Source organism: Clytia hemisphaerica, unplaced genomic scaffold, assembly GCF_902728285.1.
Source record: "Clytia hemisphaerica strain Z4C2 unplaced genomic scaffold, Clytia hemisphaerica genome assembly, whole genome shotgun sequence".
Lineage (NCBI taxonomy): Eukaryota > Metazoa > Cnidaria > Hydrozoa > Leptothecata > Clytiidae > Clytia > Clytia hemisphaerica.
This window is the reverse complement of record NW_027103836.1, coordinates 3,395,614-3,411,539: the sequence shown is the minus strand read 5'-3', so window position 1 is coordinate 3,411,539 and position 15,926 is coordinate 3,395,614. Positions and strand designations below refer to the sequence as shown.

At 34.2% G+C, this 15,926-nt stretch overlaps 1 protein-coding gene across 1 annotated transcript; it reads left to right on the top strand.

Annotated features, from left to right (window-relative positions):
* The first annotated feature begins 229 nt into the window (after positions 1-229).
* Positions 230-13,656, top strand: LOC136807283 (interaptin-like). The gene is made up of 14 exons (XM_067063894.1): positions 230-415; positions 3,030-3,278; positions 3,591-3,813; positions 4,041-4,291; positions 5,252-5,444; positions 5,733-5,825; positions 6,405-7,226; positions 7,921-8,223; positions 9,021-9,115; positions 9,326-9,573; positions 10,279-10,459; positions 10,914-11,200; positions 11,629-12,703; positions 13,398-13,656. The coding sequence occupies exons 1-14, from the start codon at positions 356-358 to the stop codon at positions 13,563-13,565; spliced, it is 4,248 nt and encodes a 1,415-aa protein (XP_066919995.1). The 5' UTR covers positions 230-355; the 3' UTR covers positions 13,566-13,656.
* Positions 13,657-15,926: the final 2,270 nt, after the last annotated feature.

Below are 15,926 nucleotides of genomic sequence, written 5' to 3'. Positions count from 1 at the left end.
TAATCCACCTGTATTTGACTTTAACTTCTTCTCTGAATTTTTTCCAGAAAAGAAGTAACATGTAATTTCAAATTTGATATTTTGATAACTAAATAACTCAAATGATCCCTCTTTTCCATTAGAAAGATGCGGAAGTTACTCATAGGCAAAATGATCCGGGCCGCTATTTCCCGCATTTTTTATCGCTTTTGTTTGAATAATTTATGAATCACGTGATCAAAACAAACTTTCGAAAAAAAATTGTTTTCCACAGCAGAGTTCCAAACATTTTTTAGCTGAGTGCATCCCAAGCAAAGACAAACGAGAATTTTTTTCAGAAACATTTTCATACAAGGAATGGTTCAAGACTTTTGCAATGGCAAGTCGAAGAAATAAAGACTGGGCTTTTGTAGACAACAAAGACAAGAAGAGCAAGGTACTTATCTTTTCTTTTTTTGTTTTGCATTTTTTGCAAGCAGCTTTTTTCTTCGCCATCCAAATTAAAATCTAAACCAAATTTTAAAGGTACGTACTGTAGTGTGTAGTAGTCAAGTTAGCATATCATCATGAACTTCTTTGTTTTCCTCTCTTCAGCTCTTCTCTTCAAACCATTTATAATATGATGAACTGCTAGCCAGGCTAGCATAGCAGAGTAAAGGCATTATTTTTGTGTACATTATTTCAAATATCCATTGATAGAAGCTATTTCTGATTGTGGTCTAGTATTTATTCAATAAATACAGTAGTGAACCAAATGGCTAGCTAGATTTTGCAATTGTTTAAATTGTGATTATAGTCTAGTTCTGTTTGCTTGTTTACAACCCAAAGAAATTGCTAGCAGATGGATTTTGTTTAATATTTTTATGGGGAAATTTTCAATACACAATAATTTAGATCATGGTCAATGATGCGGTGGCATTGCACAGACAAAACATATTTCCTTGTAAACTTTAGGCTAGGAATATTATCCTAGAGAGTTTTCAAATTGGGCAGTTCCAAAAAAAAACCATAACCTCCTGTGGATGACAGAGATTTTTCTCTTTTTTTCAATTGGAAATCCTAAGAAAATTAAAAAAGGATAAGGAAAATCCAGGGTTTTTTCTGGTTATTCCGTCATCAGTATTGGAAAATCCAGAAAATTTGCTCTATTTTCGTATTTTCTTGCCAGGTATAGGAAAATCCAAGATTTTTCCCTAAGAAATCCTGAAGTTTCTCAAAGGTAGACTGTTACAAAAAATCATTTTTTCATTTTATAAAATGGAAATTGTGGATGAACAATTTTTAATTCTACTAAAATTTTTATGAAGTGAAAAAGTGGATTCAATGGCGTTTACTATTTTGACAATTTTGTAATCACAGGAAAGAAGTTCATAGATAGAATTTAAAGTAAAAGTAAATTCTCTTACACCTATTTCCACATCAATTTTAGCTTTGCTCTTGCTGCTTTTGTCTGAGAAATTTAACAATTAAATTAAAAATTTATATAAAAAGACTTGTGATGGATATCTTAGTAATAGTGAATAAGCCATTAAAACCAGAGTAAAATGAAGTTGATATATTTTTAAAAAGGATTTGGTAAATAATTGAAAATAAAACTTTTAAAAACTTTATGAAAATTCCTTTGAACCTATTTGTCAGCCATGACAAATGCATATGAATTTTTCAAAGTTTGTTTAAAAATGTCATAACATTTTGGTCAAGTGCATTCAACATTTACTGAAACCACATTGTATTATGCTATGGAAATTCATCAAATTTTTCTTTGAATCAAAACAAAAACTGTTCATTTTTAAAAACTCTATTTTTATATTATTTGTCATTCAAAGATATATGACTGTCTATACAAAATAAGCCACTTGTGAATATATTCAATTTACATTATATTTCATAAATACATTAATTTAATAGCTGCATCACTTTTTATTCATTTCAATAGTTTTTAGAAAAAAATACTAAAAATTTTAGTTTAAAATCCCTAAGAAAAAATCTAACTAAGAATAAGAGGTACCTGATGATGAGGAATGAGTAATCAAAACAAAAGCAAACAAAATTTTCTCTAGATCAGCCATAGAAACATGTAGATTACAAAATGATTAATGAGATCTATTTTTTAATTTTCAATGTGCACACTATCATACTATGATAAAGCTAATTAAGCTCTCCATGCAAGAAGCACAACCCACTGTTGGCTATTCAACACAACATGCATTAATTATATTTAATTAATTCAATTACTGTGTTGTTTAATTATGCATCACAGCTTGATAAGATAAAAACTGTTATTTGTTTAACATGATTTTGAATAATTGTTAGCACCATGGGTTTGATAAGTGATTTTTATCAGGTCAAGGTTGAAAAGAAGTAGCGTGGTCGGACAAAACAAGGATTAGTAAATTTAGGTTTATTAACTAATTTTTGATCAAATTAAACACAAAATTTTCTTTCTAAAAAACTTGACTGCTTTATGTTGGATACATTACAAAGCTTGTTACGAATATGAATTCTCTCTAATTCCTTACTAAACCTTGAATAAAATTGCTGTAATGTAAAATAAAGGAATCCTTTAAAGTTTAGTAGGCTTTTCTCCTATAGGTACTTCTTAGGGCATTTCCAATATCACAGATACTGAAGTAAGTATACTCCAACTTACCTGAGTAAGGTAAACATAACCAAATCACTTCATTATTAAACATGAGTGTGTGGCTGAGAAAAACAGATTGTAAATTTTGACTTGCAGTGAAATAATTTTATTGACATTCTGCCAATAAAAATGAATTTAAAATTGTTTTGTCTAGCACTTTTTTTGCCACCTCTACTTTTTCAAAGTTTAAAAAAAATATCCTTTCTCACAGATATTCTATAGTATTGTTAATTTCACTTTCTTTGATTGATTCTTTGGAACAAGTAAACTATTAAACAAGGTTTAGTTGATAGGATAGAGAGTATAAATTTTAGTTTTAAACTTATTGCAATAATTTCGAAGCTTATAAGAATTCAGAAATATAAAAATAAATTTAGAGTAACCTATGTGTATAATATTTTTACCATAGAAATCAAAGAATCAACAACGCAAGAAAGATCAGCAACGTCGTAATGAGTTCGAATTCATAAATGCTAATTCTTCATCTGATGAACATCAATATGAAGTTATCCCTCAAAACAAAGTTCGCACCTTTGAAAGTGAACCACTTCAAGTGTGTGAAGACTACTATACCAAGCAAAACAATAACAATGAGTTGACAGATGCGGATATTGAAATTATTTCAACCAAAGATCAACCATCCAGCTTGTATGCTCAGGTATTGATTGCTATACTTCAATGTTGAAATTGACTACCTCAGAGGACTCACCTCATTTTCATTTTTGTGAACTGTCTCAAAATGCTATAGAATAAAAAATATAAAGGCCTTTCACTGCACTTTGAGTAGATCTGCAGTATCTCATTTCTGAGAAAGGATAGGTTGTTTTCCTTCCATTGAATTTGTGTGTTATTTTTTTAATATTTTGTAGTATACAAAATGGAATAGATTAATAACCTATTATGTTATCAAGCACAAGTAAATCTTTTGAGATTTTGAACATAAACAATGCAATGAATTTCTCTATTTTAGGCTCTTCTTAAGAATGCAAGTCCGAATGATATTATTGATTCTGATGAAATCGAAGATGCAGAAGATGTGTTAGCAGTGGAACTCGGCCAAAATAATGATGCCATTATGAATGATGGGGAATCAGCAAATGTTGATGTTGAAGATTACGGTATCGAAATTGTTGGTGAAGGATCAGCTATCGATCTTGAGATTCTACAAATGAAAAAAGAAAGTATCTTGAGAGGTTAGAAAAAATAAAAATGTCTATTGAACAATTTTCTTTTAGAATCGGAGTGACCTTATATTAGACAAACCCCAAAAATATGATCCATTTATAATATAGAGTTAAAAAAGACACCCTTCCCTTCTAGTCCTAATCTAATCTCAATGCTGGGTCATAATGTCAGTCGATGTAATTTTTTAAGACTGTTAAGTGATTATCTGGGAATTCATTCATGGTATTTCATTTAGATTTTTCGAAAACAGAGCAAGAAAGCTCCAAATCGAAACCCAAAGAAGTTCAAAAGGTAGTTAAACAAGACAAAAAGAAGAAGAAAAGGAAGAAGGCTGACCAAAAACTAGTGGAAGATGAAAAGATTAAAGATAAAGAAGAAGTCATTGTGACAAGCGAGTCTGATGAAAATGAAACTCTTACAAAAACAGAAGAATCAGAATCTGATGATTTTACCAAAGTTGACAACAAAGAATACAAGCAGCAAAAGGTACTTTATGCTTATCTTTCATTTTAAAGTGAATTGTGCTGCTCAAACTTGTTAAAAGGAAACGAGTTTGGAATGAATGTCGTTCTGACTGTTTTGAGACCAAGAAAATTTTGACTTTCACAGCTACTACTTACTACTTCCTTTAATACTTTTCCAAATTATAATCTTTTTTATACAATAAACCCTGCCTTGATTAAAAACTAAACCTATAATTGACATTTTTAGAACTTTTCTCTTCGTCTCTAGCTCATTTAAAAGACATCACTTCTTAAAGAAATATTAGACTGTCCCCAATCCCTTATCCAAGAACGACTTTTTTATGCGTTCAAAAGTCTATGATCTATAAAACACACATTGGTCAATCACCATCAACCGATTTTAAGAATGATAAGCAATTGAATTACCAACAAATTGACTACAGTAGAGTTTCTTTATCTGGAACCTCTACAACTCAAATGTCTCCTTTACTCGAACAAGTTTTCTTGTTCCTTCAGTTAACAATGCCTTATAAACCTTACTCCATAAAATTTCGTTAACTTAAACAAATTTGTATTCCCCATGCGGGTTCGAGTCAAAGAGACTCCATTGTATTTATATTTTGACATGTGTCAATATCATTTCAGTATTAACTTTACGTGGGCTATTCCTTTTCTGCTGTACCTAACTGTATCGTTAGACTTTGTGCCTATGTTTTAATTTCTTTCTTCTTGTTAAGCTGACAGGTGACTCTAGAGTGGCAGGAGATGCTTACTCAAGGTACCGCACCTGATCTCAGACTTCAGTCTTCAGCTTATCACTTCCTTTTGTGTCTTGTGCATTCCTTTTGTTTTTTACTTTTTTTATTTCTTTCTTCCTTAATGCATATTGGTTTTTTATTACACATTGTCATGGTTAGTCGCTAGTTTGTATCTTCTTCAGTGTATATAACTTCACTATATTCTTTTTTTCCCCTTCGATCAGGAAACTGAAGATATTTTGAACGATGAAAATGACATCATGACAATGAGTACCTATGGGTTAGCATCACTTTTCGATTCTATGTACATCAAGAAAGATGTGACGGAAGAACGAGAAGAAATTGTGACAATCAAAACAACAACATTGGTTATATTATTTTGTGTATCTATTGCTGCTGGTATGTCTGTGGGAACTGGTGAGAACCGTTCATTTCTTCTTCCAGTTTAAAGGTTTTACATAAAGTTTTCCCGTTTCATATCAGACACATTTTTCATATCAGGACAGTGTCTGCCTATTGTTACATTGTGCTGATATAAGCAAAAAAAAGGGTTTTTTTTTTACTCTTTCTGACCAATCTTGCTCCACATCCGTACCAATGTCCGATTTGAAAAAGCTTCAATTTTATTGATGAGCAAGCAAACGATATCAGTCTTATTTTAAAAACAAAACCTTTGATTTCGTCTTTTGTTTCTTTACATTTTAGGAATTGGATCTTTGTTTACTTTCCGATTGATATCCGAACCAGCTGACGACCATCGTAATTCATTGTTACCAACAATTGATGGACAACCACCTGGTATGATTGCAATTGTTTTAATTCATGATATGCACCACTGCAATGACTTTACGAAATTATGCAACTTTTCTGTTTGTTTTTTCCACCCAATACGTCACTTTTTCTATTGTTTAAGTGAAGTATTGGGTGGAAAATTCTAAAAGTTCTCAGAAGACTCTCCAGTGATTGCATTTGTTTTAATATTAGCTTTGCCGGATAATTCAATCGGTAGAGCATCCCCCTTACAATCCAAGGGTTGTGGGTTCGATCCTAGTTAATCCATCTCGTAGCTTAGACGGCTGCCTTGTTCTGAAACTAATGTTAAGATGGTTGAAGCTTTTGAGCCTTCAACTTTATAAATAGGGTCAACTTCTTATGTGAACTCCTCTGGGAATCATATTTACCACAGCAATATTTTGAAAACGATGTAAACGTTGCTCGTGACGTAATTTATGAAAGGCCTATTGAAGTATAAGATGGGAATAGTTAAAAAAATCTCCTATCGAAGATCTGAAACTATGACTTTTTAACCTTGGATTACGTATCAATTGGCTTTGAGTAGATATTTTTTTAAGTATTTTCTATTATCGTTTTCTATAGAAGAATTCATCTACATTGATAACGAGTTTGAAACTACCAAAGATTCAATGAAACTACTGCTAGCCAAGAACAGAGAAATGGAGCGCAAATTACAGACCATGAAAATCGGTTACGAAGATTACAAGAAACGTGCTAGTCTGTACAAACGCATGAGTTGGTATTGGAAAAAACGAAGCAAAAATCTGGACTTGGAATTACAAATCAAGAATTACTTGCTTGGTGGAGACGATTCATTTGTTTATGTGGTTGAAGAACATTCCTCAGAATATCATAATACCACTGATGAAGAGCTCCTGACCAATTTAACAGACCAGATCAGTCACCAAAGACGTGATGCTGCATACTGGAGAAACAAGTATACATCCCTAAAATTATCTAAACTTCGAACATGCGCTAAGATTGGTCAAGACCTATCCACAGAGAGCTTCTCGTTCTCAACATGTTTGATTGCCTTTAGCAGTGCAATCCCTGACCTCAATATTGGATCACCATTCGCTAGCCTTAGAAAACCAGTGGAGAGGCTATCAAACCACGTCAACAAAGCATGGATCAGCTTGAAAAACAAATGGAAAAAAGAAGTGAAAAGTTTTCCTCCTGACTCTGCAGTAGTCAAGAAGAAGGCTCGAAATGTCCAACGTTTCCGTAAAATGTTTAGCTATGGAAATATCGTAGCTGATGAGAAGTTGAAGCAAACACCCGTTCAACCGCCACAAAAATGCACCTGCCCACCGCCCTCGTCACCCTCCAAGAGACCTTCTTTCCCAAAACCAGAGGAAAGTCTCCGACAAGTCGATAACAATGACGATCCAACATTTAAGAAAGGTATTACAATTTATCTTCTTAGTCTGCTATTTATTCTGTAGGTATTATGTATTTTTCTTTGGTGGACTCTTTTACGAGAATACAAAATCACCCCTATCCGTTTTTGTGTCAGGAAAAATTAAATTATACACATTACACCAACCTCGTCCACATGTATCCCAGGCTTTATTTACGTTATTGATAAACGCTAGAGATTGTTGTTTAGCGCTATCAGTAAGCATATAAAAGCTGATAATACACAGGGAACGAGGTCGACATTGAACCTGTGTACGACCTAGAAATGAGAACAGAATTATATGAATTTTACATAATGTGAAAAAAATCCTCACGTGACTTGAAGATAGAATCACTGTGGCCAATAATGAAATAATTTCAACCATCGACATTGGGCTTTTCCAGAAATAGTCGATGCCCACGATTTCTGTTCAAAAGTGGATATGCAGGGGGTAAAGTGTCTTTTCAAGTAAAAGATACGATATTCAGGTGTAAGCATCTTTATAAGAGAGGATATCCAATGGGGGTTGAGCATATTTTTAAGAGTGGATATCCACGGGGTCTTCACTAATAAAGTAGGATATCCAGGGGGTTCGATACTTCAAAAAATCAATATCCTCAACAGTAGGGGTAAAAAAAATTTTCTGGAAAAGCCCATTCTGTTCTTTTTAACCATTGACATTCTCTTCTTTTACCAAAGGTGAACCAACCAATGAGAATGAAGAAGTTGCTTTTACAATCAACATGATTCAATTCTCAGATGGTGCAAACAGTGAACCAGTAACACAATGTGTTTGGGCTGACATTCGTGAAGATCTCAGATGTGACAAAGATGCTGCCAAAGTCTCAGCAGAACAACCTGCTCAAGAGAATACACCAAAGGCACCAGAAACTTCACCAGAAAGTTCATCTAAAGATCCTTTCGTTCCCGAAGCTGATGACAATCCAGAATGCATCCAAGTTTTCCAAACTACCAGGAAGATTTATGAAGAAACAATGATCGGTAATCACTAGCTTTTTTATATACTTTAATCGGATTAACTTTCGAGAGATTAAATTTTGCGATTTCGCGATTTTTTGCCATTTTCGCGAAATTAAAACTCGCAAAAACGTGTGAGATTCCTGACTCGCGAAATTAAATCTAGAAAATTTCGCGATTTTTTTCGCTCGCGAAATTTGATCCGATTAAAGTATGTGACCTACACTCTCGTACTTGACATTATGGACAAAATCATTAACTACAAGGGAGTCACAATAACTCCAACACGTTGGAGAATTGAAATTCGAAATATCGAGTTATGGAGACTGATATATAAAGGTATTGTTCAGTGAAGAGACAAGAAAACTTGTTCGAATCGAGAAGAAATTCGAGGTTCGGAATCTGGAGGCTCCAGTGTAATATTGAATAGCGCTTTGTTATGCAAACGTCATGATTATCACTTCTCTCATTTGGCCGAAATTCAATCCCACAATCCTTTTCATCTTAAGTCAAAAATCGTGAACGTTAATACTTTTTCTTTGTATTGAGTGTAATTTGCGTGCAAGTGTAATAAACTCAAAGGGTGATTTTGATCAAACAGAAAAATGAATGTCTATTTTTAGATTAGCTACGGTATGCTATTGGAGACACACAATTACATGTACTTAAACCATTTCCTTAATGGAAGTGCACGTTAATATCTTTTAGATTCTTTTTAAAACACATTGGTACTAAATTTTCATACCCCTGCCTTATCTACATCCTATACATATCCCCTTTTCATCTTCTCCCCTTGACACTCTTTATCTTTCCATGAACAGATATGAAAGACATTCAACCAGGTCCAGATTGCCACAAAATCTTCATGGATGAAGATCAATATGCTGAATTCCTCGAAGAAGAAAATCAGAAAAAGGTAACCAAATTATTATTTGCTTACCTTTTTTTATAAGAACAAAAGCCTGGGTTTCTTACAGAAATAGGTACCCGAGCAGCTAGTCTCGATTCTTCCAGACTACCATACAGAAAAGAAATCTTGTGAAGAAAAGGCTGTTTGATTTTTTGGAATCCCTTGTATGTTTTTGTGATATAAAATTTATATTCAGCAAAGCATGTCTTTTTTCAGGTGGGATATGAAAAATATCAGCAAAAACAACACGAAGAACATCAAAAACAAAAAGAAGAAGAAATGTTCGGCCATGACCAACAAACGACCTGTGAAAAGGAGAATCCGCTTGTAGATTTGTTGACTGAGCGAGGCGCACGATGTGATAAAGAATGTATAGCTGCAGGTATTAAGTCAGTCGAAGATCAACTAAGAGCTGAAAAAGCAAAGTTGAAATTGAAATTAGACCAACTCATGGGCATGTTCAGGTGAGGAAAATTTTCCATAATACAACGGAGTCTCCATAACTCGAAACTCTATTGTCTTCTTAACTCGAACAAGTTTGCTGCTTCCTTTCAGTTAAACAATTTCTTAGAAACTAGTCTCCATAATTCGAGATTTCCAAACAAATTTGCTTTCTCCGTGAATTTTCGTGTTATAGAGACTCAATACACGGGTTTCGAATTAAATTTTTGCTTAGCTTTAGCTTTGATCCCATGTAAATTTGCACGAAAAATATCAAGTAAACAGAACGAAAATTGGCCGTGTATCAAGCAATTTTAGCTCATTTTTCCATTTTGACAGACTTTATGGGTCATTATGAAAACAAAAAACATTAAAATAAAAAGTCAATCGTTTAATCATATTTCTTTTATTGAATTTAAAATAGAAAAACCTGAAATACTCCGGATTCAACAAGCGATATCTTAAGTTCCATAAAAGCTATTATCATCGGACAAAAAGTATCGGACAGAGCTACTAATCTATTTTCTTATTTTTGAATAACGATAAGAAAGGGTTCAGCTGTCTCTGTTAGTGCCGATTTGAACCGGGTTGGTTGAGAATCGGCATTTTGGTACAGTCAAAAAAAAAACATGTCCATATATGAGTGCCGTAAAATGTCATTTCCGGGAGTCGCTTAATTTTATAACAACTTTCAATGTGAAAAATTGATTTCTTCTCCATTTCTATAGACTCTACAAGTCGAAATCAAAAATGGTTTTGAAGAAAGCTAAGCGAGACTTGAAACGCAAGATGGACGAGGCAAAAGAGCAGCGACGTGAGCGCATTCGACGATTGAAAGCACAAAAACTGGAGTTGAAAATGAAATTGAAAGAAGTGAGAGAAAAACAAAGAGCGAGACATCAGGATGAGGTAAATGGCGGGCGAATCTTCCCGAAATATTCTACAATACAGTAGACTTCCCCTGACCCTAACTCGTATCATTCGAATTAAAGTTCGAACTTATTCTCAGTTCCCTTCAAGCTTGAACACTTGTAAAGCACTTTCTATGATTAAAATCTTTCTATCGCTTAAACAAATTAGTCTTTTAGTTCGACACCCATCTTCAGTGATTGGGTTGCTCTAGGGGGAAGACGAACCTTTTCGAGTCAAAAAATCTCTAAATTGTGTTTTGGCATCCACACAAATGAATGCTGGCAACACTTGGCAACTGAAGAAAAAATTCAAAGAAGCCCTTGGAAAAATACTTTTTATTACTTGAAGTGACGGTGGACTTTGGGTAGTCAGTTGTATATCATAAAGGTTTTCGGCTCAAATATCCTTTTCAAAGAACAACAACAATATTTTATTTCTTCTTTATTTGAAGATTAATGAACTTGAAGATCAGAACCATCAACTCAAAAAGCAAATTCATCAACTGGAAAAAGAAAAACGTCATTGGGAGAGATTCGAACGTTTCAATTTACGTCAAAACTTGGAAAATCTCGAAGAATCGTTGGAACGTCAAAAAGAAGAATATGGAAGCAAAATTAAGAAGATGAAAATGAAATTCAAGAAATTTGTTGAGCAACAGAAAACAAAAGAGAGGAAATGTTTTGAAAGAGAAGATGAAAATGAAGAGGAATATCAAGCCATTAAATTGATCAATGATCGGTAAATATCTTTATAACTTTTTTTTTAAATGCGTACAATATTCCAAGTTTTTCCGTATTAGCCTGATTCAGAATTAAACGTTTTTTGCTAAATAAGTTGTCATGTCATGACCTCTAAGCTTTAAGTTATAGCTCATTGGCTATTTTTTTTAGATGGAGTAAGCTTTGAGAACTATTTTAACAGATTTTAAGCTTCGCTTCAGGCACGGCACACCGGGTACGTCGGTAAAATAGCTTTAAAATTTTGCCATTCGCCGTTCCAGATTTAAAAAGCTTCCGTTGTACTTGCACTTTTGAAATTTTTCTGGAATTTCTTCATCTTTCGTCCTGTGGAAGCTTACAAAATAGACAGTCCAAAGCTTTAGGGATTTTTACACTGATCAAAGAAAATACAATAAAGCCTACCTAATTTTTTGTCACTACTTTAAGATTACAACGAAAATTGGATTACTACAAGAAGCGACATAATCAATCACAAATCCAATTGGATAAAATTAAGAGATCTGCTAAACAAGGAAAAGCAAGAGCTGAAAAGAAGCAGCGAAAAATCCGTGAAAAACAACGACGAAAAGCTCGAAGTTTAGAGAAATTCCGACACGGCGATTCTTATGATGATGAGTTAGTCAATCTAAACCTTCCAATTATACCAAGTGTGTATTGTCCAGACCAGAATAATTGCATAAAGAATGAAGAGGAGAGTCAAAACTCCGTGGAGGATTTGAAAGATTTGACAACTGGGGAAACTGTTAGAAATCCTAACTTTAAACCATCAAAAACCAAATCTGCGTACGATTATCTCAAAGATTTGACTAATGGTGAGTACGTGAAAAATCCAGAATATAATACAAAACTGAATGTTGACATTGAGTATTTTGCAGAACAAGAAACAAACAAGGTTGTAGAAGAAGCTGAATTCAATACAAACACCAAAGTTGAAATTGAATATTTTACAGACCCGAACCCTGAAATTGAGAAACCTGAAGAGATCTATCGGATCAGGAGTTATGCAGAAGAACCAAAATCAGAGCAAACAGATGACAAAAATACGGACCAGATTAAAAGTCCAGAGGAAGAAAGAACTGACCAGGCTGAAAACAAAGCAAGGGGTGGAATCGATAAGGCGACGTTGGTTGAAACCACGTTATCGACAATCGAGGTCGACGGGGAAGAGAAGACGTTTACCGTCATGAAGTACGTCAACGGGGAGGAAGAATATTACGTGGTACGTAGCGAAGAAGAGGAAGAAGAGCATCAAAAATCCTTCACACCCTACCCGCCGAAGCCAAGCCCACCCAAAATGTCAAAACGCCGCCCTCAAAAACCGACACCCCCTAAACGATTTCAAGAATTCGAAGAAAAAGTTCGAAATGTGAAATCGGAACGAAATGTAAGTGTTGAGGAAAACATTGCATCTTTTGATGAAGAACCTGAAGAGGAGATTCCTTATCCCTCCTGGTACATCGGGCGATCAGAAAGCCGCGCAGATGAACGTGACCATAACGACGTAAGAACAAATTTTCTTTATGATTGATTATCTGGTTATAACACCCCTTTCTCAGTGATCCATGATAATTTAGCCAGTGAAAAATAAAATAAAGGGACTAACTGCCAATGGACACAGGGCTTGAAATAGTATCATATCCCAAATTGCTCCTTGTCCGAGCAAAGCTTGGTAATTGGGCATTATCCAACCCACTTCAAATCTTTATTTCGATCCATTAGGGAATGAAAAATAACTTGTTTTCGTGCATATAGATTTAAAATTTTATTGTTTACAGCTTTAAAATCAAGTGGTGGTTTTAAAAACCATTCTCATTGGGGGAAAGATTCGTCGTCGTTTTCCAATGGTGATGAAATTTAGGCTTTTTTTCTAACAACGGGCAAATTTCGGACGATTTTTCCAGTCGAGGTATCGCTTGTTCTCTGACACGGTGTGCGAGATAGATAAAAATTTACAATCGATCGTTAGATCGTTTGATTGTCTGCTTTCAACATCTAATGATTGGCTTTTCCTATACTCGCTCTCTTAGGCACTCGAGCATCCAGGCTGTGACTAAGATTATAGATTTGTTCACTATGTAACTTGCTTTTTATCACTCGCTACGGTTTAGGGCTTTAGGGATGAAGTACTTTTCCGGATCAAGATTTTCCAATATGATGGAAAAAGACTTATTTACTCTGATTACTTCTATTGACAGGTTTTTGACGAAAATGGTTGGTATACTGAAATGATGCATGGACGGGCCGATTCGCGTGACGAAGAGGAAAAGAGAGCAGAGGAAGGGATGAATTGGTATTTTCAAAGTTTGTTGGACAAAGAAGAAGAACGAACGAATTGGTATTTGAAAAAGAAACGGGATGATTAAAAGTGTAATAACTACACTGTTTTATAAGAACATCTAAATTTTTTGAGTTTTAAGCTTAATAAAAATGTTCTTGATATGTTCTTAATTTGACCGCTTTTTGATTGTTTTTGTGAAATTTTCAAATCGAAGTCTTATGTTCTTCTGCGTTATAGTTTGTTCTTATGAATAAAAAGTATGAGCCTGTAGAGCAGGTCATAATAAAAAATTGAGGTCAAGAAGTGATCAACTTTTTGAGAGTTTTTTCTTAATGCTAAAATTTTTCCATTCGAAATTTTGACCTGAAGCAATACTTGTTTTGTTATTTATTCTGATGGCTATACTATTCTATATAATCGCTAGAATCTTAAAGCTTTTTTAGAATTGCCTACTTTGCACCATTTATTTAATGACAAATATTTAGAAAAAAAAAAGTTTTAAAATATTTGTAAAAATTATTCTTTTCAAAAAAAAAATCTGTATATTTATAATTTATATCACTTTGTAAAGTTTAGATTTGTAGAATATTTTAGCATTGTTTATGGAGAACACTTTTATTGTAGATGTGTAGGTATTTATGTAGCCATTATTATACTTTGTAAATCTTTTTATTTATCCCTCACTCCTCCTTATATATAAATATTGTTTGTTTGTTGTAAGATTTTGAGAAGACATTGTAAATAATTCAAGTTTGTTGTTGCAGTTTGTTGAAATATCTTAAAAGTACTGTTGAATTCTTAAATTAGAGATTATTCAATGGAAATGTTCAGTTTTGGTTGGGAGGAATCATGGCCGGGGGGGGTTTCAGGGGGTACCCGATTCCGCAATTCCGCCAATTTTTTCTCCAATTTCCGTCAAACCGTCTTAAATTGAACCAAAATTCCGTCACCGAAAATTCCTTTGAAATTCAATATTTTTGTCGAAAATTCCGCAAATTTTGAATATCTTTTACCAATTCCGAATTTCCGCAAATTTTTTTGCTAAATTCCGTTTTTCCGCACTAAAATTGTCTAATTTTCCGTCTCCGTCGGAGAACCCAATTTCCGTAATTCCGTCTAAATTTTCGCCAAATTCCGCCACTCCGTCCGAAAAAGGGCCGATTCCGCTCCTCCGCCAACCATGAAACCCCCCCCATGGCCATATGTGGAAAGGTAGAATACTGGAATGCACGTTTTTATAAGACCCAGGGGGTACTAGGGCAAAATGGGTTACGGGGATGCGCTGCTGGGTCAGGGTACCTTTTTAACCTCCAAGAGTCCAAGGTAGGGTCGCAAAAACACCAAAATAGAAAAATCAGTCCCTCGTAGGGTGCCTTTGTTGAAAAATTTGGGGAAAAAGTAGAAAATTTTGGAATTTTAGTCCCATTCAGGGTCACTTTTTTCGCAAATTTCGGCAAATTTTGGAAAAAACGAGTCCCCCACGTAGGTTCCATCCAGCAAGGATTATTCGTTTTTTGCTGCTTAATTTCTGCTGACAACAAAATTTCAATGGATGATTGGAACTTTTCAAAACAAATATTTAAAATCAAGGTCTCGTGGCTGGATGGAATAAAAGGGGGGGAGGGTAATTTGAAGACATAATTTTTAACTAATATCAATTTCAACAACAAAAGTGAAACTTTAACAAATGATATGAACACGTAAAATAAGAACCAATACTAACAAAAGTGAAAATTTTAACAAGTTTAAGGTCTATCTACACTGTAATAAAAGATTTAATTATTCAAATTCAATTAGCGGGGGGGGTCTTAATAAGAGCGGGGGGGGGGGTGGATTTTTTTTGCTCTTAACAATTAGCGGGGGGACATCTATTCGGGGTAAATACTTCATGAAGTCAGTCATATAGTACATGAAAGATGTTATCGAGTTATTTGTCAGTTATCCTTTTCTCCTCTTGATCCATGATCCTATTCTTCTTCTGATCCATGATCCTATTCTTCTTTTGATCCATGATCCTATTCTCTCTGCTATCCTTTCTTCTTGATCTTATCCTTTTCTCCTTCTGATCCATGATCCTATTCTTCTTTTGATCCATGATCCTATTCTTCTTCTGATCCTTTATCCTATTCTTCTTTTGATCCTTTATCCTTTTCTCCTTTTGATCCATGATCCTATTCTTCTTTTGATCCATGATCCTATTCTTCTTCTGATCCATGATCCTATTCTTCTTTTGATCCTTGATCCTATTCTTCTTTTGATCCTTGATCCTATTCTTCTTTTGATCCTTGATCCTATTCTTCTTTTGATCCTTGATCCTATTCTTCTTTTGATCCGTGATCCTATTCTTCTTTTGATCCTTGATCCTATTCTCCTTTTGATCCGTGATCCTATTCTCCTTTTGATCCGTGATCCTATTCTCCTTTTGATCCGTGATCCTATTCTTCTT

Coding starts and splice junctions, on each gene's coding strand:
- LOC136807283 (XM_067063894.1), top strand. CDS start 356: ATGGCAAGTCGAAGAAATAAAGACTGGGCTTTTGTAGACAACAAAGAC. Junction 3,279..3,590: donor CATCCAGCTTGTATGCTCAG/GTATTGATTGCT, acceptor TCTCTATTTTAG/GCTCTTCTTAAGAATGCAAG. Junction 5,445..5,732: donor TGGTATGTCTGTGGGAACTG/GTGAGAACCGTT, acceptor TTTACATTTTAG/GAATTGGATCTTTGTTTACT.